Source organism: Lissotriton vulgaris, chromosome 5 (genome assembly GCF_964263255.1).
Source record: "Lissotriton vulgaris chromosome 5, aLisVul1.2, whole genome shotgun sequence".
NCBI classification, from domain to species: domain Eukaryota; kingdom Metazoa; phylum Chordata; class Amphibia; order Caudata; family Salamandridae; genus Lissotriton; species Lissotriton vulgaris.
Window position 1 is genome coordinate 1,176,656,692 of NC_141693.1, and position 25,855 is coordinate 1,176,682,546.

The window sequence follows — 25,855 nt, forward strand, 5'->3', positions numbered from 1 at the left end:
CAATTGCTGATGCATGTGGATAGCGATTTATTTGCGAAAGCGCTATTTGGCTGCGAATTCGCAGCAGCAAAGTTCTACTATGTGATATTCACACTGGAAAAATATTTTAATGTGAAATTATCTATTGTAAACCTCTTGTAGTACTCTAAAACTGTTTCTTGGCAGCACGATGTAAATGTATTAATATTAACTTTTCCAAACAAATAGCAAAGAAACGCACTTTCTTTTGCCCTGATGGGCAGTATATAACTCTAACTTGACTACTTCGAGGTCCGAGTGGTCAATGGGAAAAAACCCAAATACAAAGTCCCTAATTTTAGAAGGTATTGACTGGTAAAGTTCTATGTTACTTTAATGTGTGTACATATGGCGAGTCCTTTGAGAGTGAATGCCGGAAGTGAGATTGTAACTCAGGAGACAGAGGATCTGATGAATGACGTGAAAGGGGTGATTGGTGGAGAAGAGGGAGAAGTTGGGAGCAAAGGTGATTTGTCAACTGCACATCACTACACCGAAAGCAAATGCAGACTAATTTCTGTTATGTTTCTGTGGTGTTCTGTTATATGGTTGTGTGTATATGCAGCTGAGCAGAGTGTAATGTGCTTTGTGTTAGTATTAATGAATGTAGAGAGGGGCAGTGACTCACGAGAGGTGTAACCTTGGATGCGACGTGCTACCTTGGCCTCAGCCAATCTGTGTTTGCATACATGATTTATGCCATGACGTTCTATCGTGATAATTCATTAGCAACACAGGGTTCTAAGAAAAATCATAGCGCAATCACATTGGATAGGCCTTTAGTGTGCATCAGGGATTGTCTAGGTATGATCTTAGTCCAGAAGTTGCAACTCTACTATGGTAAAACATGGGATTTAATCTTTGCACTGTAGTAATAAATGGGCGCCTATGCGTTTATTTCTGCATTTGTTCCAATATCTTGTGTAATTGAGCCACATTTATTTTCACTGGCATGCCATCAATAAGATTATTTTGCTTTTATTGTTTTTTTCCATACAGTTTTTCATTACCAGTCTTTTGAAATTAATGATTCCTAAAATCCTGGTTTGGGAGCCGTCAGCTCTTGGGCAACTAAGTTAGACTGGAGCTCTGCTTTCCACAGAAATAGAAGAGTACAACTAGTGCTAAGCAACATCATCACGTTTCTTCTCATTTCAACCAATGCCTTTTATGACTGTCCTCTGGAAAGCATATCCTTCTAGGCCAATGTATGCAACCCACGAGATTCCGTACAGTAACTAGTGCACATTACAAATCACCACTGTTCACAACATGTTTATAACATACCAGAAACTAAATATTACACTTCACTGTTCTTCACAGCAATCCGCCCTGTACTTAACTAATCAACATCTAAGTCTTAGTCACTCACTTCTTCCCATAGTAAACCGGTACCTATCTTAGATGTGTCTACACACGTCAACCCGAGTGTGTGTCAATTACCAGTCTCCTGAATAAACTTGTGGAAATTCTTATCTTTGATAGCCATCCTCAACAAACCTAAATCTACTAATTATTGCCCTTCATAATTGTGCACATGAAGCAATACCTCAGTTCACATGTATTACATTGCTATATCTGTTATAGTTGCTGTATCTTCTCCTTTACAGGGGCATTGAATGGGCCAGCCTGAACAGCTTCCTCTCGTTCGCCACCTCGACGCCTAACAACGTGGGACTGGTCCGAAATGAGCTGCAGTTGGTCGACCTCCCAACAGGTCTGAACAAGTGACCTCTCTCTGGTCGCTCTTTCTTCTACATTTAGGACTAGTGGTACGAGGCTGTTAGTACTGACTTTTCAACTGCACTAAAATACAATCCACTCTACAATTTCATGCCCGCTTTCTGCATTGTTTCTGCCACAGTGATTATAAGAAGGGGTGAAAGGCAGAAACTTTGAGCAAGCTAAATAGTAGTAAATATCGATCAATTGTAAATAGTCTACATTGGACAGTTTTTCTGCTCATTTTGTATGCTGTCCAGTTGTGTTCTGACTCTGAATACTCTCAATTTGTGTCTCATCTAGAGTTAAATTAGATGAATGTTTACGTTTTATCATATCTCTTGAAATGTGATGGATCTGTTGCAACCTTATAACTTAAATACATTTTAAATGCAAGTACAGAGTGTCTGGTAGGGTATTGTTCCACCACAACCCTTAAAAATCTATTTTCCATGTGTTTGGCTTGATCAGGAAAAAGCTACCTATCTCAGATTCTTTTTAGGTCGACCCCAGTTTTTTATTTGTGACTGTGATATTTGTTTCCATGCAACCAAACACCTCCTGTTTTAACATACTTTGTTCACTGCATGTTCTATGGTTGTTACCTGATTTGGCCAGTTATGTCCTTTTAGCAGCTGAGAATTGTATTACCCTTGTCGACTGAGTTTTCTAGCAGTACTAAGAATGTCAGTGTGTGGCAGATGCGGTGCATGACAACCTCCAGGAGAACACTGTTTCATCCTCTCGCTCTCAGCACACCCTGGTCTCACGAAGACCAACTTCTACAGCTGCTTGAAGAACTTCACTGACTGGATGAAGACCAACTGTCTGAAGCTCAACACTGACAAGACATAAGTACTGATCTTTGGCAACAACACCGTCCTGGGACTGACACTTGGTGGCGCACTGAGCTCGGACCCTCTCCGACAGACCACGCCCGCAACCTCTGCATCATCTTGGACAGCAAACTCACCAGGAACTTACAGATCAACACAGTCTCCTCCGCCTGCTTCCAAACTCGCCGTATGCTCTGAAGAATCTTGAAACAGCTCCCGTCAGCACAAGAAAAACTCTCACTCAAGCCCTAGTCAGCAGCCAGCTGAACTACGGCAACCCACAGTATGTAGGAACCTCCACTGAACTCATGAGGGACTACAGAAAATATAGAACTCAGCGGCCAGACTTCTCCTCAACTTAGAAACCCACATCACCCCACACTTCACTGTGCTCCCCATCCAGATAAGATGGCAATTCAAGATATTGACACATGCTTACAAAGCCCTCCACGACTTTGGACCAACATACATTAACCACCACCCTGATTTTCCACCAACCATCCAGAGACCTTTGTTACGCCTCACACAGACACTGTGCAGGCGCCGAAGCCACAGCAGGGGACGTTAATTCTCCTTTCTCACCGCCAAGTCTTGGAATGGCCTCGCCTCCACCTCTGAACATCACCCTCGCTGATGGAATTCAGGAAAATGATCTAGACCTGTCTTTTCGACTGAGCCCAGCAACCTAACATCTGGATACCCTTGTGTGTGATTAGCAGCACTATACAAATACTGTCTGATTGATAGATTGATTGATTGATTGACTGGCTGATTGGAGGCAGTGTTGATTGTGTTGGTGTAGTAGTGAGTCTTAGCTGTGAAAATGTATATTTTTCATGTTCTGCACAGTGTCTTCCTAGAGGTGTGATCTTTACCATTTCTTTTCCTTACTGAAGATGGCTAGCTTGCTTTCTGTGTGCTCTTGGTACTAATGGAGGTAAGGACTTATGATACGTTGGATGAGTGGATGCAGGTTTGTGGCTGTCAATGTTGACTTGGGCGTGTAGCTGAGGACAGTTTGAGTATTGACTTAGGCATAAGAGTCTGATAAGGTGTTCAGAATAGTTAAGGCAATCTGTAAAGCATTTATGGAGAGATTTCTGAAGGTGCATAATTCCTGTTTGTGGGGCTGTGGTTGGCCAGGGGTGAGGTCTGATTCACTGACGATATATATTGCATAAAATACCCCTTGGTATATTGCAAGTCACCAAAGAGTTCCATAATCATACAAAGGAATGAGGCCCGAATTCCGAATTCCTTTATAAGGTTATATAACACTGAGGTGACTTGCAATATCCTTCTCATGTACGCCAGGGGGTACTTTATACCATATAATACATGATCACACATCACCTTTTCCGCAAACCACCTAAAACCTTGGTTCATAGCTCTTTCATATGAAATAGTAAGCATGTTTACATACATGAAGAATAAAAATGAAACCTCTAGTGCAAAATTAAACACATCAAAAACCTGTTAGATATTTGTTGCAAACAGATATTTGAAACTGTTCAAGTCATTTTTTTATTTTTAAAGCTGCAATAGCATGGATTGTCTAGTAGCAGGCAGAAAGATTCTAGCTTTTCTCTAACCATCTAAGGAGAGCAAAAATAAACATGTACTCTCTGCTTGTCATTGTAAACTAGGAAAATGGAGCAGAAGAAAAAAATGCAACATTCAGCTTTCATTGTTTTAAACAGCTGCTACAGTTATTCTCCCTGACCTGACCTGCCTTTGACCTTGGTTGCTGGGTCTAGCAGAAGGCATTGTGATGGCAGAACTCGACTGTTATACCTAGCAACAGTCTAGTTCTGACATCTTTTCTTTATAAACGGCGACTGTGTGCATCACAAATTGCGAAATTAGAGACTGGCATTTTTACAGGAATTGTAACACAAACTAGGTGGGGGATGGATTTTTTTTTAAAGACCAACGAGGAGAATATCCCCTAATCGTAATTATTAACACAAAACAAGCCCGGGTCTACACTAGCACACAAATTATATGTTTACATCAAAAAATGTGTATAAAGTGATAAAAGGATTGGAGTCTCTCATAATCTCTCATCAATAAATGGGGTATAATCCCTTTAAGGACGAAAACCCTCACTAACCATAGGTGACATGCTTCATCATATGGGTTTCTCCTCCCTGTAGGAAAATTTAGTCTTATCGAGGGCTACAACTTCCTCACTGTGAGGAAGGAGCTCAGGGATGTTTTAAAGAGATAGTCGCTATCTAATTTAAAATGCTAAAATCCCATATGCGAGTATTAGGTATAGTGAGAGTTTAAAAAACTGCTGCTTTGTCAGACAAGAGTCCCATTTCTGAAATGTGCTACACTGATATGCGGAGATCAGTCCACTTTTCAGTTGATAATTATTCACAAGTTAAAAGTTTTTTCCTTTGAAAGGATACAATTCTGTGTTTAGATAAGTGGAAAGAAATATTTTTTTAATGCGTGAATTTATGAGACACTGATGCAACAAAATCTTAAGAAAGCTCAAAGTCGTGGGAACTTTCTATATGAGGGCTATATGATCACAAATACGACCGGACCACTGCCACGCGTCGTCTTGTATCCTATCACTTGAGTAAAATGCGTACTTTCCTTCTGCTTGGAACATAAAGAATATGCAATGCCCCTCTCCCCATGTCCCTATTAGTGCATGCTCTCTCTTTTGTCTTAAGAAATGCTCATTCCCACTTACTCCCTAGTCAGGTTGTGTGATTGTTGGGGGCACTAGCAGTTTCATCATAAAGTTCATCTCCAACCAACACAGGAGCGACCAGAGATAAAGCTATGTACCATTTTTTCAAGTTTTATCATAGTCTTTGACTAGGTAGCCTTTCGCAAGCAGGGTTTCCAGAGACTACAATTGAGTATTTGGGAAACAATCTGCATATATATCCAATGGTCCACAGGTGGTAGTAAAGAGAAAGTAGAGATCCTCACTAGACAGCTCTGTAGGCTGTAGGCTTTAGGTTGGAAAAGTATTTGAAACATTACAGAGGTTGGGAATACCATCAGTGGCTACAGAAACCTCTGAGGACCAAATTCAATCAGGTAATCTCACCACAATTGACCTTTTTTTCCATGTTTTCGAGCCATTCAGAGTTCCCAAATCTGCAAAGTATTTGTCTTTGAGACACGTCATCGCTCAGTATTGACTCCACCTTGAACTCAGTTGCCCGTGTTACCCAGATGTCAGTTTCATCCTTACTGGGCAGACGATTAACGCGCGGCGCGCGCGGGGTGTGACAGTTCAATTACACTGGCTCCATCAGTGATATTCACAGAAGTGGCAAAGGGGGTGGGCTGAGGGAAGTGATTCACTACTCTTGTGCGAGATTTTGATTACATATCTCATTTTGGTTGCAGGCCGAAGCATTGCATTCCGGGGAGAACGCGGCAATGATGAGCCAGCCATCGAGATGATTAAGGTGTCTCACTTGAAGTAAGTGCTCGTGGCAGCAGCCTTGTCTGACCTGTAGTCTTCAGTCGCAAGAACATGATGAACGTCTGATCTATTTGGCTCATGGCTTTACTGTTGTTCCCCGAAGCTGGTCTTGTCCCAGGATTCCCCACTATGTTTGGATTAAGAGCACTTGCTGTGTGATGGATGAGTCGTGTGATATTGTGACTAGAGTTCAGAGTAGTTTGTGTCAAGTGTGCACTGTTATTCTGTGATACTCAGTCCTAACACATTGTCTGCCACACAGTAGACAAGTAGGGCTAGTGGCATCAAGGTCGGACTGGCCTGGAGGGCTATCTGGCAGGGCCAGAGCTCCTGGTCCAACTGGTCAGTGTGTGGACTGTTATGTTGACTGCGTGTGGGCCTCTATTATGGCTTAGTTGACAGGTTTTTACCTTTGATTTCCATGATACTGCCACAAATATCATATGAAATAGGCAGAAATGCATGCAGTTTCCCACACCTTGCAAATCACCAATGTAGATTGTCTTTGCCTGCTGAAAACTACCCCGCTTTGCAAATATGGGCCACTTCTTTAGCTGTCTTATTCAGTAATGGTGCTTCTTTTATTTGGGTACCTCTGCCTGTTTGTCGCAGTCCTTTCACGAGTGGCATCGCAAGCTGCAAATAATTGTTGTCGAGTATCAGTATTTCAGTGCATATCTTTAGTATTCAGTGTTGCTAGAACATGTTTTGTGCCTTGAACAGCATTAGTTAAGACGGAAAAATTAAACAAACAATACAACTATTAATCTAAACCACAAAAATATTTTGAAATGACAGAACTAAACACAATGAAGCAATACACAAGCACCATGATGAGAACAGTGGGCAGATGGCCACAATTGTGATACACATTGATGTTCGCGAAACCACCTACAGTTCATTTTATTTCGATTTCTGATAAACTAATAGAGCTCTTGTATGGCTATAAATAGGCGCGGATGTATATATATATATATATATATATATATATATATATATAGATTGGTCTTATACTTTTGTGTGATCTTGAATTCTGTATATGGACTGAAGAGTATAATTCTAGTGTTGCTAGTTAAATCTGTTCACGGTCCGTAAAGAGAGATTGGCTCTGAAAATTCAAAAGCTCTTGTATCATCTGAAAGTGATGAGCAGGAGCTCAGACCAGTGATATCTGCAACATCACAGTTCATACGGTGCACAATAGAAAGAGAGGATGCTCGGCTAGGAATCAGAATTGGTAAAAGAAGGAGTACATTCTGGGCTTAGTTCACGATGCAGACGAGTAAAGTGATAAAGAACTTCAATAAGCAGACTAGATTTGGTTGTGAAAGTTTGGTTTCAAAGTAGCACTCCTTTATAGAGATAGTTAGTTGTGGAATTTGGCGCTCCTGAGATGAAGAGGGGAAGCTAATTTAAAAAACAGAGGTGAAAGTACAGCATGTAGTTTGGATATTTACTGTGATGTGCATTTGAACTAACTTGAGCAATAAGTAATAACTCGAGTAAATATGCTATGGAGTGGACTAACAAGAAGTCTTGAGAGTGAAGTAGGACATTTTGAATGAGAAATCATTTCCAGATAATAGCATACAAGGAGTAAGACAAGGTCAGTTGTTCTCTTATACAGAGTCTGAATACGCTCTAAGGAAAATGGTATTTACCTGATAGAATAGTAGAGGTGCGTACATCTTTACGAAGAGACTATGGGTCAGATGTATCAAGCCTATTTGCATTTGCAAACTGCCAGAATCAGGCCGTTTGTAAATGCAAAAAGGCATTTTGGTATGTATTAATGCCAAATTACGATTTGGTAATAGTTTACAGAATCACTGTTTAGCATTGAGAATGCATACCGGTCAGGTATTTTAAAGGGGCGTGTTTAGGGTGTCCCTTCAAAATAGTGATGTGGAATGGTATGTATTATTATTCTGCGACCTAATTCCAGTCTTAAAACAGTAGTGCTTAACCACCAATTGCAAGTTGTTGGTGAGCCTTTCGCAAATGGGAAGCTTTGAGAATGTAAAAAATGTTTTTTAAGAGCAGGCAGTGGCCCAACGGATGACATATGCTCTTAAAAAAATGAAACCTAAACTTATTTTTTTTAAACGTACCCCATTTTCAAGAGCGTGGGGCAATTAAAGCCTGAGACATCTCCGAAGCTGCATACATCAAATCCCCTGGTCGTTAGATGAATGAGGGATGAGACTGCTAGTCTGCCTCTTCCTGCCAATGGCACATTGATTTCAGGGAGAGAGGAGGCAGGTCTGACTACTGTGCACCCTCCATGCCTCCATTGGTGCAAGAGCGACACTGCACAACACTTCGCAGTGGCCTATTTGTTGGGACCCCCTCCTGGACAGAGCATATGGTGAACTCTACCACACGGAAGAAATAAACCTGGACTGCTCATGTCCCTTTCTCGAGCTCCTACCACCCGTTAAGAGAGGTGTGGCTGGTCCATACTCTGATGGGGCCTGCGACTGTGGCGGTCCTTGATGAGACTGTTATACTCACCTTCTCTAGACTAGCTCCTGTGAAGCATCCGATGTGTGGTGACCTTCTGATCCCCTGAATTGACATTTATATTTGCACTCGGAACAGTGATCCTTGCCTGCGATGCTTTAACTGACTCTCTGTGCCGCTTTATTTGGACAACTCACTAGAGCATGTAGGAGGTCTGGCATATCTCCTGAGTGGAGGAGGGTACCCTTGTTGGTCTTCTTCCCCACGCTTCCGGCTAGACGACAACCAACTACAAGTGCGGCCTGACGCACCTTTGTGTGACGTAACCACAGATCACGGGAAAGCGAGGAGGACCGGGGGCGCGTCTCCTGTTCGGCTGGAGCCTGAAGTACGCAAGGGGGGAACTTAGTCCCTCGCAGACGACAAGCTAGATACAATTTTGGCAGCCATAGCCTACACCAGGGTGACCTTACACTTTTTTTCGGGCATGTTACCTAAACGGGGCTCACACTTCATGAACTACTTCTTGCTATCACTGTTCTTGAAGGATAGATCCACTCCTTAACGGCTAAGGTCCAGCCTCAGTGAGACTCCACTATTAGAGTTCCCACACCGTGGGTCTGCTAGTCATCGTTTTGGTAGATGCCGTTCTTGAGGTTACCCTGAGAGGGGAGTAGGGAGTTATATTCTATTGTTTCAGCAGGTCATGCACCACATTCTAGACCAGTACCATGTTTAGTATGTTTTCAAAACCTCGAAAGGGACATGACTAAGATACAGATAATTACATGGAATGTTCATGGGATGGGGACAGCTCGCAAGCGACACCTTGTCCAACAATATATCGGGCAGCGCAGCATGCCCAAAGCGTTCCTTTAAGAAACGCAAGTTGCGGGTGGTGAAGATGTTGTATTGCAAAAGCGATGGTGTGCACAATGCTACAGCACAACCTGTTCAGGGTTTGCCCATGGGGCACTAATATGTATTCGTCCCACAGTTCCCTTTTGGTACCTTGGCATGGAGATTGATCCCGAAGAGTGGTACGTCTTCGAGGAAGGTCAACTTGATGGCCAACCGCTCCTATGAGGCAGCATCTATGTACTTAGCTCCGACGTAGCACGATTTGAACAACACCGATCACTATACTTTATCAGTCCTGACCTGCACCGTTACTAGTCAGTCCGACATACACTGTGCATTAACAGCCTATTATAAATTATTGTATGATCCCCCTGCCCTCGATAGAGCTGCTGGCATACAAACGTTTCTTGAGGAAATCACTCTGCCCACTGTAGATCATATAGCTTGTGAGGATCTTGGATTAGCCTATCACAGAACAAGGGCTGAGGGCTGCCATTCGTAGATTGGCTACATGTAAAACTCCCAGGTTGGATGGCCTCCCGGGTGAGTTCTATAAGACCTATGTAGATCGCTGGTCCCCAATTTACTTGAGTTATACCAAACTGCAATGAAGGTGGGAAGTCTACCTCTGACACTTCAAGAATCCCTTATAGTCTCATTGCTGAAACCTAACAAAGATCCGCTAGAGGTGACATTCCACTGTCCATGTTGGGCACTGATTGCAAAATACTCAGCAAGGTTATTGCGGGCCGCCACCTAAAACATATGCCTCATCTGGTGCATGCAGACTAGAATGATTTCATCCCTAACTGCTAAATCACTCTAAAAATCTGCAGGTTCCTTGGGGTGCTGGAGCTGGCATTGGCCATATGCACCTTTACTAGTGATAGATTTGGAAAGGGCATTCGACACGGTGAACTGGGCCTATATGTTCGCAACACTCTGGAAGTTGGGCATTATTGGATGCCTAATGCGCCTCATATAACTTTTCAACACATATCCTACTGGCCGCATCAAGATAGACCAATTAATATCGGCCTCAATAACGATTAGCCGAGGTACACGTCAGAGATGCCCCCATTACCTCTCCTCTTTGCCTCAGTAATGGAACAACTTGCCCAACATCAGTGACGCGATGGGGAGGAGTGGGGTATCCCCCTGGGGAATAAACTACATGTTGTTTCCCTTTAAGTAGATGATGTGCTCCTCTATATCCGAGATATCAGGTGGGAATCTGGAGGGATCGAAACGGCCCTTGAGGAATTCTGAGATGCTTCGGGTGTGTGAGTGAACTGGGCGAAGACCTGTCTGTTCCCCCTGACCCCGGATAACCTGCCGCATCACCTGAAAGTGCAACCACCCCCTCTGTGCTGGAAGCATCACACATTTCATGACCATGGTATTTGTATTTCTCACAGTATGCCGGACTTAATAGATGGCAACCTGGCGCCGGCCATTGTTTCCCTTCGTCCACAACTTGCATTTTGGAGCACATTTCCACTTACAGTGCAAGGCCGGGTATCGCTTTCCAAGATGATGATGCTTACTCATCTTATTTATTATTTCCATAATCTCCCAGTCCATGTTCCTAGCTACACATTTTGCACTCTCCATTGCATATTAGGAATGTTTGTTTTGAATAAGGGCAGAATGTGCATAGTGCTCAGCAAGCTTCAGCTGCCAGTTAATAAGGGGGTTCTAGGTGCCCCTAATTTTGAACATTATTATTTGGTGGCTCAGCCGCAGTGGCTATCTTCATGGTTAGTGGGCTGCCACTTAGAAGAGCTAGGATTACCAATACCGGACCGTGCTTGTCGAACGATCGGTGAGTTGTTGCTGCCAAAGGGCAAGCTCCCGATGCAGCTGAATAAGCTCCTGACGATAAGGCACGCCACCGACACTAGAAGTCTGCGGTTGTCCTGGACCCTTGTGTTGTTCGCATTGGTGTTAGCCGATACCAGAGATCTGCGTCAGTTCTAGTTGTCCTGTCAGGGACTTTCTGTGTAGAGAGCGGTTAGAGATCTGGGATGCAGTGGGGGTGATTACCCTGGGTGCTTTATTCCAAAATGCTGCCCTTACCCAATGTGAGCAACTATGTGCAGATCATAACTTACCCATGGGCCACTTTCTAGCTTACCACACGTTATTTGTTGAACTACAGTGCAACTGGCAAATCACAGATACTCAGCCGGATACACATCCCCTGTGCGCGCACTTCACATTATGGGAAACGGACGTCGTCCGATCTCATGGTTCACCCGTGCATTGGCATACACCCCACAAGACACATTTTACCACATCAGGCAGGCTTAGGAGCACGATTTTGGTCGCACCCTGACACAAAAAGAGTGGAATAAAATCCTGCTATACCCACGCAAGCTTTCCCGCAATCCGAAATTCCAATATATGCAGTACAACATCTTACATGGAGCATACCTCACACTGACGCGCCTACACAATATGGCGCTGAAACAATTTGGACCAGATGCAGCACTCAAAGCGCCGACATGGCCAATATGTTTTGGACTTGCCCAGTGACAATGCCGCTGTGAAGGGAGGTCACTGATGTCTTGGCAACAATCACGGGGAGGATGAACTTGTGAAATATGGAAGCTAGCCTTTTGGGGCTGTTCAGGCGTAGGAGGGAGCGGAGTGCCACCAATCATTTTAAAGACATGGCATTACTTATATCCCCAAGAACTATCTCAATGAAGTGGATGGACGCTCGCCTGCCAGTACTTGCAGTATTAGTACGCGGCCATCCTAAAATGGTTGCTCTCCGTATAGAAGAAGTTTGGGGCTCGCGCAAAGTCGCCCATTGCACTGGAATTGGACACATTCCTCAATGATCTGCAGGTCCTTTTAGAGGAGTCCTGATGTTACAGGACTGTTTGATAGACGGGACGGCCACCATACTCCTTTACGCTTTATGAAAGTACCCCTACCAAGTCCACTTTCCTTTTAAGAAAAGCATGCCTGTAATCTGGCTATATTTGCGTGTCTCTTTGTCTTTACTTCACTAATTAGGACTAGATCGAGTCTATATGGGATTTGGTAGGATGGGCTGCCGTACATATATTTCATTTTGCTACTATTAAGATTAACTGTGCTTGATAAGACCTGCCAATTATTTACAAGTTTGTTTCTCTATGCACTGTTCTGAACCAATGCCTCCTTTAGAGTATGATGTAATTGCTCATGATATCCATCACTTCTGGGAACAGGTAATATGATACTGTCCATCAACGACTTATGTACTTGATATGCATCTGTCTGTTACTATCAAAATCAATAAAAATGGTTAACATTTTTGGGGGGATTTAGGAGGATGCCAGGATTATCATGGTACAATCCACATACCCTTTCTCAGCCCTCAAAGCCCATGTTTAGTGTGACCGAAGAGTTCGGCCATCCTCTTCGGCATTCTTGAAAATGCTGAACAGGGCAGGGGATCATTTACGCCATTGGTTAGAGCATTCCCAGGGGTCATTCCAAACACAAGTTTGTGCCAGGCATAAATGTGGCTCCTCCAGGCCCCCACTACAGAACATTCCTGGACCTGTGGAAGATCAGAAGAGGACTGACTCTGCTGTCTGAGACCTGCAAAGAGCCCTCAAGGACTGGACCTGCTCTCCCTTTTGTGCCCAGGACAAAGTAGTGGACTCCAAATGTCATATGGCTCATCTCCACTTCAAGCTACAGGAGGCGTTTCCTGAAGCTGCCCGGCTTACCAATGGCAGCTGGACCTGGACTGCTTTATCTTGATTGTTTCAGTTAGTCTTTAAGTGCATCCCTTGAGGTTCAGATGGAGCTTTAGAAGTGGTATCCAGTGGTAGATTGGGACTTAAAAGACTAAAATCAGAAAGTATAATCTTTGACTATGACAAACCTGGTTAGTGTATCTGATCACCACTCCATTGTGGTCAGCATCAAATTACACCTACGTCCTGTTTTACTGCAACCATTCACTATCATTGCCACTTGGAGCTTCTTGGATCTATTTCTACTTTAAAACTTTAAAATTCAAATCTCTAGTTTACCTCATTGATTTTTTTTCATTTTGGTGTCATTTTGTTTGCTAAATTTGGCTCTCTTTTTCTAATTCATTTTGGGATTTCTATTCTTTTGCATTACGACGTTATTACAGTTTTAGTACTGCGCAATACTTTACACATTGCCTATATGTAAACCCTGTCTGCTCTGTTCCATAGTTGCCAGGGGATTGAGCTCAGGTTAATTTAGTGACTTTAAGGGTTCCCCCTGACAAGGATTGCGATAATTACTTGAGGCGGGTACTTTCCCTCTCAACTAATAACCCAATTTCTAACAGTCACAACGTCTGTTTGTGGGGCCTGGGATCAAAGTAGAATCCAGGGTCTGCAGCATCTGTGCCCAGATAAGTGAGAAGGTCATACAGGCCTGTGAGATCAAACTCAATGTCGGCATACACAAGAACACTCCGCAGTGCTGCTGAGCGTAGTCAAAAGGACGGTCCTGATCCCAATCCTGAAAGTTGTTAAATAAAGAAAGAAAAGCACAGGAGATCAAAGCAAGAATTGTGTCTTTCCTGCCACACTCGAAGTCCAGAGAGGGCGCAAGGACCGAGTCGTGCTTACTTGTCTGGCTCATGATCTCTCTCAGCGTCAATTCCAAACTTGGTTCCAAGCAACCCTGAATTTCCATGTACATTGGCGATGTTGCAGCAAGTTGAGACCTCAAGTGAGGCCACGCTGTGCATGTTTACTTCTTGACTCGCTTCCTCTTCCGTGCCTTTGTGCCCCAAGTATGTGGTACACCCTCCATTCAGACTTCCGCCTGCGGTTCTTCCCTTGGGGTTGTCTATGCCCCTTGTACCTGCAGCAGGTTTAGCATCAGCTCCAGTGCATTTGTTCCAATGCCATCACTTGTGCCAGTTTCTCTCACATTGCCGCTGCCGATGCAGAACGGGGATATCCAGTGCTGTCCCATAGCACTATGTGACTCAGAGCTGAATCCACCATGACCTCGGCTGCTGCCTGAACAGTTGTGCCCGACGCCGACCGGAATGCAGTCACTCGGCAACCCCTCTCATGCCGATACCTTGCTCTTACCACATGGTAGGGCCCAGACTTTACACAATCTTTTTGGCACAGAATCAGGCAATGATAACTATCATTACAGGGATGACTGTGTTCCCCAATATGACGAGGGCAACAGGTATGAAGAGTTTCAGGATGCCAGTGGGCTGGATACTTCAAGTGATACTGGCCTTCTGATCCCCTCTTCAATCCTGCCACAGAGTAAATATCCTCTTCTGGTTATGTGACGAGTGGCTGAAGTTTTGGATTTACAGCTACCAACCATGGGTGTAAAACTAATGTACTGACTGAAGTCTTGCAACCTGGTCATGCTCCCACGGAGCCTCTATTACCAATTAACGAGGCCCAATGACGCCCATACAGATACTGTTTTAGGCACTTGGGCCAAGTCTTGTTCAAGTCCATCTCTAAACAGATAGGTTGCTCATCGCCTTGCATCTGGTGACCCTGCCTTTCTTTGAAAGCACCCAAGACCGAATTGTTGGGTAGCGCAGGCAATGTCAATCCCAATGCTTTCCTACACTGTCACCTTCTCGTAGGTCTAAACAAATAAAAACATTTTGTAAACTGATTTTGTCCTACACAAACCTTGCTCTGAGATCAGTAAATGGCAAATGTTTCTTCTGGCACTAATCTTGTGCCATTTGTAACATAATGGAAAAATTGTACCAGCTGTTTTGATTGACCTTTGGGCATCTTATTCCCATGATATTCAAGCTGCCACAATGCAGAAAAAATTGTAACCAGATCTGGACTGGACACAACTGATTTTTTGGGTCACACCATGGGTACTAGTGTGGCTCTTTGATGCCATACCTAAATGAGTTCTACTGGCTTCTCCAGGAATGGCCAGGCATCATTAATGGATATGCCGTTTGACTGCTCTTGCCTTCTAGAAGACAAAGTAGACTCGCTTAGGAACAATTCAATGAAAGCAGAGCAACAGCACCTGCTTTGGGTTTTTCTGCTCGCACAAAGCAATTCCATCAGCATTTTCGCCCTCTGTGTGACTATGGTAAAAACTTCCAATCCAATCCAAAAATTCTTTATTTCGGCCATTTAGGCCATATAAGATACATATAAAAACATACATCATAAAACATCCACATTGTATAAAACCATTATGTTAAAACATTACTTTGAAAGAGGGAAAAAAAAAGAGAAAAGAATCAATTCCCTTATTGGTAATCAGGAGGTGGATTGGCATTACAGTTGTATAAAAGTTCCGTCCTGTAGTATTCAGGCTTTCAACAGTTTTCTCCTGATGTGCCACATGGCCATTAAAAATTTTGCAACTGCAAATACTATATGAGGGGAGGTGTTTGTTTTCAGTATTCTGTATGAGATCGCAAGGCTCCTTACGCCCAAATTCCTACATAGAGGCACTAGCCAATGTTTCCTTGGTCGTTGTAGGCTGGGCAGAAGAACAAAACATGAATTTCCTCCTCAACATAGTTGCTACACCCAGGGCAAGTTTTGTCATCCCCCTTTGCCCATTTGCATGTAAAAAATTGATGGGCAGTGTACCTAGCCTCCATTGAATAAACAGTTTTCTTGCCAATATCGGGAAAATAATGTCCATAAAACTTTCAAAGTAGTAAGAATTCTTGGAGTCCAAAAATCGTTCAGTTAAGATCCCATTGTGGGGTGCAAGCATAAGGGAAGCAAGACTTCTCTCCTTATGAATCTCCTCCAGTCTTTTTCGAGAGACTTTTCGGCAGCCTAACTCAGGGGCCTCCCATAGCTCATGAAGACTCAGTCGGTACAGTTCTTTCTTTACGAATGCCAGCCACGGAATTTTATCACCGTGGTTCAAATTCATTACGTGGATGAGGTCTTGCCTGTAGTATGCAAGCTCACTGGTGGACCAGAGCCTGTGCCAGAATCTTAATGGCTTTGATTCCAAATCCTCACCGATGGGGGGGAAGGCCCACATCTAATCTTAAGGGAAGCAGGGGTGTACCAAGAGGGAGGGCCAGGAGACGTCTCAAAAAGTTATTTTCTACACTGGCCAACGCTGTCCCTGCTTTATGCCCCCATAGCTCGCTACCATATGATGCAGCCGCTTTAGCTTGTGTTTTGTACATTTCAACTGCCGGGGTGATAGGTTTAAAAGTAGAAGTGTTCGCAACCTTCAAAATTGCCCCGGACAATTGAGACTGCTTAATCCGAGATCTTGCTATTTGTGGTTCCCAGGATAAATTCTCATGCAGGGTTACCCCCAAGTACTGAAATGTTTTTACCCTCTCAAGTCTTACTGAGCTCAATAATGGATTAGGTCAGTCTTAGGTGAGGGGTTAAATATCATAAATTTAGTCTTCCCTGTATTGATCTCTAGACCATATTGTCTAAGACTTCCCATTTTGTCAGCGCCAAACTCCTCCTCCAGCCAAGCAAGCCTTTCAACCGTTTGTGGCAGGGACAATGTGCAATTCAGTCCTCTGCCCCTCCAGCAGCTGCAGCTGGAAAACCACATAGCTATCCTGTCAAAGGCAGGATTCGATATTTCCTCCTAAGCTGGCAGGCTATCATGGCAAACAAGTGGGTCCTCCATTTTGAACAAATACTAACAGAACAACTGTGACTTAGTTTTACTGCACTCTGTATTGTTCCCACTAACAATTGGGTGCTCTCTCACAGGGCTAATCGTCCCCAAAAGACCCCAAATAAACCTAATGCAAAACAAAGTGAGAAGCACACACGTGTATACGTCTAACAAGAAAATGATAACAATGTCCTTTATGTAAATGAAGAAAGTACCCATGAGAAAGAAATATATATAATAAAGCAGAGTTACAGCGTCGCGGCACCAAAGAAGACAGACATCGTAGAAATCCTTGAATTATTTTTTCTTTTTCAAAAATATATTTTTTATTTCTTTACTTTCATTAAAATCTTCAGGGCATAAATCAAGATGTTTTTTAGAAACTGCTGTGTATCCCTAATAGTGAGTATTGAAGGCAACCATTTCCTGTATTTTCCAAAGCATATCCCAAACAACACACAATTTCAGCACGTGTGCGCACTGGAGTTTCAAAAGCAACTCTCTCTTGGAGATGCCTTGTATTCAAAATGGTGCTCAGGACTCCTGTATGCTTTCTGCCACTGCCTCTCCTGCCCTGAGTTCTGAAGAAGAATGGCCCATCTCATGCTATTGCCACCAAATTGGGCCAGGTGAGTGTGGCACAAGGAGCTACTGGACATGAACATCTGTTCTCTGATCAAGCTGCCACTTTGGGAGGATATTCTGTCCCCACAGCAAGGCAGAGTGTTGCATTTGGGTCTGTACATTGGAATAACTTAGAACTAATGTAATTAATTGGGTGTGAGGGGCATTGCAGCTATGGCTGTTTTGTATTACTCATATAGAGGCATTGCATGCTGACAAAGCCATTTTTTGGGGGGCACTAACATAATCGTATTGGATGCTTCAAACTAATGTTAGTAACTCAGGATGATTTCCATTAAATCTAAAGCAGTTCTTATTACTGAAAAGATTGGAGACACCTGCAGAATATTGGCACTGCAAATTTGGTGGGATGGGAAAAACAGCCTATTTATTGCAGTGATCATACTCTGATCAACTTTAAATAACCTCTTCAGTTCCCTTTTGCCAGTAGCTAAAGGATTGAGAAATTGCTAGGCATCTCAAGTGATTCCACAAACAAAAAATCACAATGGAAAAGCTGTCCGGTAAATGAGTTCACATTTTTAGATACGCAAGGAGGGTTCAATTTGGGTTTTGGGGCATCCAAATGTTATAATTCTTTGTTTTGAAAAAAATGTGCAAGTGTGCATATTTTCACAGACTGTCAAAGGGGACATTGTGTTCAGTTGTCCGTTCTAAATTTCTTAAATGTAAGTATGAAGGGGTAAATACAGAGAGAGGGTGCCATGAGAAGTTGAGGGACAAAATTAAGTACATTACTTCTGTGGTTCTGGGAGGTATCTCTAAAATACCAGTTTAGTCTCAGATGGCACAGCTTAAGTAAGCTAAGATATGACCTAATGTTAGACGGAGACCCGGAGGGTCAACCGAGCACAGGGGAGAGGCCTCCGGTGAGGGCCGTCTCCAGCGATCGTACAGACAAGTAACTTCCCCCCCACAGATGGACACCACACCAAGATGAGTTCAACACACTTTATATACGAATCTTGAAGCAAGGTGATACGGTACAGTGGGGTTGAGACACGAGGGTCCACTCAATTCTAGTCTCTGTAGGGGAGAGGGGTAGCGGGTCAGTCTTAGTACCGGTCCGGTACAGGGCGGCAAGAAGGAAGCTCACAATCCTCGAGCTTGGGGATCCGCAAAGATGGGCCGCGGCAGCGCCAGCAGGATTAGGTCGATGGTTCACAGCAAGGAGGGCCGCGGCAGCACCAGCAGGCTACGATGATGGTTCACTTGCAAGGAGGGCCGCGGCAGCGCCAGCAGGCCAGGATGATTGTTCACAACGAGGAAGGCCGCGGCAGCGCCAGCAGGCTACGAAGATGGTGCACGACGAGAAGGGCCGCGGCAGCGCCAGCAGGCCAGGACGATGGTTCACGTTGCAGAGGGCTGCGGCAGCGCCAGCAGGCTTCGGAGATGGTGCACGACGAGAAGGGCCACGGCAGCGCCAGCAGGCCAGGACGATGGTTCACGTTGCAGAGGGCCGCGGCAGCGCCAGCAGGCTTCGGAGATGGTTCACAAGAAAGGGCCGCAGCAGCGCCAGCAGGCTTCGGAGATGGTTCACAAGAAAGGGCCGCGGCAGCGCCAGCAGGCCTTCAAAGATGAGTTCCTCACGGTGTCTCTCGACTCCAAGATACAACTGCCTTCCTGCTCTGGAGCTGCCCCAGTTATTGGTCTGGTCTCCTTTGATGTCCGGACCCTCGCACTTGGAGGTCGGGAGGTCCGGGATGAAGGAGTCCAGACACCCAGCAGGGGGGTGGAGCCAGCGCCCGGGGAGGCCGGGGGCGATCGACACCTGGCGGAAGGGAGCCATTGACACTCCTTCTCCCATTGACCCGCCAAGTGGTCTCTTCACCCCCTGGGTGGATGGTGGTGCCTCGATGTCGGGGCCTGGCCAGGCCCAGGGTTGGGGTCGAGCCGAGGCCACGCGGCCTTGCCATGTAGTGTTTCAAGATGGCGGCTGGGCCGGGGCAGTGGTGCTGTCGGGGGCCCGGGCCAGCCGATACTGGGGTGTTCAGGGGCTGTAGTTCCGTTGTGAATGGACCGTGGGTTGCCCCGGTGGGTTGCCGGGATGGTTCTTGTCTTGGATACAGGGAGAGCAGGGGTCCGGGCCCCGCCATGCGGGGAGGGAGCGGGCCTTCCACGCGGCCTGTCCAACATCCCATCCTCTTGGGTACTCTCCTCGCCGAGGCGGAAGAAGCGTGACAGGCCGTCTGCGTTGGCGTGGTCCTGGCCTGGACGATGCTCCACAGTGAAGTCCATCCCTTGCAGGGAGATGGACCAGCGCAACAGTTTTGGGTTTTCTCCCCGCATCTGCATCAGCCACTGCAGGGGTCGGTGATCTGTTTGTACCCGGAAGTGGGTGCCGAAGAGATAGGGCCGGAGCTTCTTGAGGGCCCATACTACAGCGAAGGCCTCGCGCTCGATGGTGCTCCAGCGCTGTTCTCGGGCCAGCAGGCGTCGGCTGATGGAGGCCACTGGCTGATCGACTCCCTCGGTGTTGAGTTGGGAGAGGACGGCCCCAATTCCATGATCTGAGGCGTCCGTCTGCACTATGAACTCCCGGCTGTAGTCGGGGGCCTGGAGCACGGGGGCGGTGCACATGGCGGCCTTCAATTTCTCAAAGGCTGTTTGACAGTCCGGGGTCCAGTTGACGGTTTTGGGGTTTTTCTTGGATGTGAGTTCTGTGAGGGGCCCCACGATGCTGCCATAGTCCTTCACAAACCGCCGGTAGTACCCGGTGAGCCCCAGGAAGGCTCGGACCTCGGTTTGGGTGACAGGTGGTTGCCAGGCCTGGATGGCAGCGATCTTGAGCTGGAGGGGGCCACTAGACCGCTCCCCACTTGGTGTCCCAGGTAGGTCACGGACCCTTGGCCAATCTGGCATTTGCTGGCTTTGATGGTGAGCCCGGCCTGCCGGAGGGCGTGCAGGACTTCCCGGAGGTGGTGGAGGTGATCTGCCCAGTGGCGACTGTACACAGCAATATCGTCCAGATAGGCGGCGCTGAATTCTTCGAGGCCCGCCAGTACCTTGTTCACGAGTCTCTGGAAGGTAGCAGGGGCGTTTTTCATGCCGAATGGCATCACTTTGAAGTGGTAGTGGCCATCCGGGGTAGAGCAGGCGGATCGCTCTTGGGCCCCGGGGGTGAGGCCGATTTGCCAGTAGCCCGCTGTCAGATCGAAGATGCTCAAGTAGCGGGCGGCCCCCATGCGGTCAATCAACTCATCCGCCCGGGGGATGGGGTGAGCGTCGGTTCTGGTAACGGCGTTCAGGCCCCGATAGTCCACACAGAACCGGAGCTCGGGGGCAACGCCCGGGGCAGCCGCCTTGGGGACCAGTACGACTGGGCTGGCCCAGGGGCTGTCAGATGGCTCGATTACTCCCAGAGCCAGCATTTTGGAGACTTCGTTCTGGATGCAGGTGCGCACTCGATCCGGCACTCGATACGCCCTGTGTCGGATAGGGGGGCTATCCCCGGTGTCCACGTCGTGAAGGCACCAGGGGGTGACCCCAGGGATGAGGGAAAACAGATCTGCAAATTGTAGCAGGAGATCTCTGCAGTCTTGGCGTTGCTCTGGGGATAAGGCATCGGAGAGTCTGACCCCTTCCACGGAGCCGTCCTGCTCGAGTGTCTTCAGCAGGTCAGGAAGGGGCTCGGATTCCTCCTCCGTCCCACTATCGGTAGCCATCAGGAGAGTGAGTTCTGAGCGCACGAAATGTGGCTTGAGTCTGTTGGCGTGGAGGACCCGTAGGGGGTTCCGGGGGGACTCCTTGTCGATCAGGTAGGTAACGGGACCCTTGCGCGCTATCACCTTGAAGGGCCCGGTCCATTTGTCTTGCAAGGCGCAGGGTTCCACTGGGGACATCACCCAGACTTGTTGTCCCGGCTCAAACTCGATCGAGGAGGCATGCTGATCGTACCATCTCTTCATGTCCTCCTGACTGGCTTCAAGGTTGGCCTTGGCGAGTTCCCTGAATCGCCGGGTCTGGTTGCGTAGGGTCAGGAGATGCTTGTATACATCCGGAGGAGTCTTCTTGGGGGCCACCTCCCACCCCTCTTTGACCAGGCTGAGGGGGCCCCGGACGGGGTGTCAATACAGGAGTTCGAATGGGCTGAAGCCCAGGGATTTCTGGGGTACTTCTCGGTAGGCGAACAGGAGGCACGGGAGCAGCACATCCCATTGGCGACGTAGGGGTTCTTCTAGGCCCATGATCATCCCTTTGAGCGTGCGGTTAAACCGCTCAACCAGGCCATTTCCTTGCGGGTGATAGGGGGTCGTGAATTTGTAGGTGACCCCGCACTGTTGCCAGAGAGACTTCATGTATTTAGAGATAAAGTTTGTGCCCCTGTCGCTGACGACTTCCCGGGGGAAGCCCACCCGCGAGAAGATTCCCATCAGGGCCCGGCCTACCACGGGCGCCGTCACGGTCCGAAGAGGGATGGCCTCGGGATAGCGGGTGGCGTGGTCCACCAGGACCAGTATGAATCGGTGCCCTTGTGCTGTTCGGGGGTCCAGGGGCCCCACAATGTCTATTCCCACCTGTTCAAACGGGGTGGTGACGATGGGAAAAGGCTGCAAGGGTGCTTTGAGTTTTCGGCTGCTCTTCCCGCTGGCCTGGCAGGTTGGGCAGGCCCGGCAGTGGTTGGCTATATCATTTCGCATCTTCGGCCAGTAGAAGTGGGTTACTAGGCGGCTGTACGTCTTGTCTTGCCCCAGGTGTCCGGCAAGAGGCACATCGTGTGCTAGGTTCAAGAGGAAGTCTCTGAAGCGGAGGGGGACCACCAGCACCCGGCTGGCCCCCAGCTCGGCAATCTTTTGCTCGCTGTAGAGCAGGTCATTGTCCCAATAAATCCAGTGGGCCCCCGAGGTGTCTCCTGTGCTCTGGGCGAGGGCTTGCTGCCGTAGTCCCTCAAGGGAGGGACATGATCTCTGCTCCTGTTGGAATTGTTCCTGAGTGGGGCCACCCTCTTGACGCCACTGGGCCAGTTCGGAAAGGTCCCGGAGCCGATCGAGTCCCTCTTCGCTGTTTTCTGGAGGACTGGCTTCCAGGGTGGCTCCCTCGTGGGCGACCGGGGGAGGAGGTGCTGGCCATTCGGGTTCTTCTGGACTGGGGACGGTGCGGGCGGCCATGGACTGGGTCGTTACGCAGACCCATTCAGGAAGGCCCAGCATCCCCAGGTGCTCTCTTCTCTCGACGGCTGACCAGGGAGAATTTTCGAGGTCGTTCCCCAGGAGGCAGTCCACAGGGGCATCATCGCGGACAGTCACTTTTAGCATTCTGGATACTCCCCCCCCACTCGAAGGGGACGCAGGCCATCCGACATAGGTTTTCTGAGTTGTCGGCCGACCGTACGGGGCAAAGGACATTAGGCAAGATCTGGTCCGGGGTCACCAGATGACAGCGGACTGCGGTCACACTGGCCCCGGTGTCGCGGAGGGCTTCAGCCCGGTGTCCGTTAATGTTGACCCACTGGCTGTACTTCTGCGTGTTGGCAGGAAGGGGTGCCCGCGGAATCAGGTCTCTTTCCCCTAGGCAAACCAGGGACATGGCGGCGGGTTCCCACTCGGGCTGGTCTGGCTCGTACTCTTCAGTGTCTTCTTGTGTTTGCTCTTCTCCCAGAGCGGCTGCAGTGACCTGACGGGGCGTAGGGCTCTGGTTTTTCGGGCAGTTCGGATCATTGGCGTAGTGGCCGGGTCGCTGGCATCGGTGGCAGGTAACGTTGGCGCGGAAACCTGGTCGCATCGGGAGGCCCCCTCGGCCGGTCGGGGCGGGGTGTTGCTGGCGGGAGCCACCGGGACAGTATCTCTTCCCCGACCCTGGCCTCCCCCTCCCCCTCGGGGGCGATGGAGCCCTTGGGTGGCTCTGTTCTGTTCGCTGGGCCCGTTTCGGGAAACTCGGGTGCTCTCCCACCGGTCAGCCTCAACGGCGAGTTGTCGAGGTTCAGTCAGTTTACTATCAAGGAGGTGCTGCCGGAGCTCGACGAAGCAGTTATTAGAGAGGTGCTCCCATACGATAAGGTCAAAGAGTTGTTCGTAAGAAGTCACCTTGCTGCCCTTGATCCACCCTTCGAAGGCTCGGCTAAAGTAGTTCACATACTCCACCCAAGTCGTACCCGGGATCCGTTTGCAGTCGCGGAACCTCTGGCGGTACATCTCGGGCGTGAGTCCGTATCGAGTGAGGAGAGCGGCCTTCATGTGGTCGTAGGACGTCATCTGATGGTCCGGGAGTTGCAGCAGGGCGTCTCGCCCTTTGTTGACAAACCTCCCCCATAACCCGGCCCCCCAGTCGCTCCGGGGAATCCGGTGGGAGGTCATGGCTACTTCGTAGGCCTTAAACCATTGCTGGATATCATCTTTCCGGTAATATTATCTGACGACATCCTTGGGGATGTGGACCTTGGGGTCCGTAGGGACAGGGGGGCTCGGGTGTCCGGGGACCCCAAGGTCTTTGTTATGCCTCCGAATCTCTAGTTCCTTCAAGTTGCGCTCATGCTCGTAGGCTAGCTTCTTCTCTTCTAACTCTCTCTGCCTTTGTTTCTCTTCTCGCTCCTCTCGGAGCCGTAAGTGTTCCAAAGTTATTTTTTGTTCCGCCAATTTTAGTTCTCCATCCAAGCGAAGTCGAGCCAGCTCCAATTCGTGGAGCCTGCTTTTCTCTTGTTCTCGGGCCTCCTCTGGTGAGAGACCCGGTCTTCTTTCTTCCGTCGGCACGGGGCTGGTTTCGGGTGTCTCTTGGCTTTGGTTTTGGGGTACGGTCGTACCCGTCTCTGCCCAGGATTCTAGGGCGTGTTTGAAATCCTCTTTCGTGCTCAGTCCTGTGGTAGCAATGCCCAGTTCTATGCAGAATTGTTTTAGTTCTCTGTGGTTGTATTCTTCTAGTTTTTCCATCTGGAATTTTTCCGTTGTTCCGCTCTCTTTTGTTGTCATGGTGGTCGTGTGTCGTGGGGTGAGTCACTCTCTGTACGATATGCGTTGGCTCGGATCGCGCCGCTGGCCACCAATGTTAGACGGAGACCCGGAGGGTCTGCCGAGCACAGAGGAGAGGCCTCCGGTGAGGGCCGTCTCCAGCGATCGTACAGACAAGTAACTTCCCCCCCACAGATGGACACCACACCAAGATGAGTTCAACACACTTTATATACGAATCTTGAAGCAAGGTGATACGGTACAGTGGGGTTGGGACACGAGGGTCCACTCAATTCTAGTCTCTGTAGGGGAGAGGGGTAGCAGGTCAGTCTTAGTACCGGTCCGGTACAGGGCGGCAAGAAGGAAGCTCACAATCCTCGAGCTTGGGGATCCGCAAAGATGGGCCGCGGCAGCGCCAGCAGGCTTAGGTCGATGGTTCACAGCAAGGAGGGCCGCGGCAGCGCCAGCAGGCTACGATGATGGTTCACTTGCAAGGAGGGCCGCGGCAGCGCCAGCAGGCCAGGATGATTGTTCACAACGAGGAAGGCCACGGCAGCGCCAGCAGGCTACGAAGATGGTGCACGACGAGAAGGGCCGCGGCAGCGCCAGCAGGCCAGGACGATGGTTCACGTTGCAGAGGGCCGCGGCAGCGCCAGCAGGCTTCGGAGATGGTGCACGACGAGAAGGGCTGCGGCAGTGCCAGCAGGCCAGGACGATGGTTCGCGTTGCAGAGGGCCGCGGCAGCGCCAGCAGGCTTCGGAGATGGTCCACAAGAAAGGGCCGCGGCAGCGCCAGCAGGCTTCGGAGATGGTTCACAAGAAAGGGCCACGGCAGCGCCAGCAGGCTTCGGAGATGGTTCACAAGAAAGGGTCGGCGGCAGCGCCAGCAGGCCTTCAAGGATGAGTTCCTCACGGTGTCTCTCGACTCCAAGATACAACTGCCTTCCTGCTCTGGAGCTGCCCCAGTTATAGGTCTGGTCTCCTTTGATGTCCGGACCCTCGCACTTGGAGGTCGGGAGGTCCGGGATGAGGGAGTCCAGACACCCAGCAGGGGGGTGGAGCCAGCGCCCGGGGAGGCCGGGGGCGATCGACACCTGGCGGAGGGGAGCCATTGACACTCCTTCTCCCATTGACCCGCCAAGTGGTCTCTTCACCCCCTGGGTGGATGGTGGTGCCTCGATGTCGGGGCCTGGGCAGGCCCAGGGTTGGGGTCGAGCCGAGGCCACGCGGCCTTGCCATGTAGTGTCCATAGATGGCGGCTGGGCCGGGGCAGTGGTGCTGTCGGGGGCCGGGCCAGCCGATACTGGGGTGTTCAGGGGCTGTAGTTCCGTTGTGAATGGACCGTGG

At 48.3% G+C, this 25,855-nt stretch overlaps 1 protein-coding gene across 1 annotated transcript in view; it reads left to right on the forward strand.

Annotated features, from left to right (window-relative positions):
- WDR11 (WD repeat domain 11) overlaps positions 1–25,855 on the forward strand; it is a 635,868-nt gene that overhangs the window by 314,358 nt on the left and 295,655 nt on the right. The window contains exons 12-13 of the mRNA XM_086922941.1: positions 1,629–1,735; positions 5,958–6,033. Of these exons, the coding sequence (XP_086779067.1) occupies positions 1,629–1,735; positions 5,958–6,033 (183 nt within the window). The remainder of the gene's footprint in view (positions 1–1,628; positions 1,736–5,957; positions 6,034–25,855) is intronic.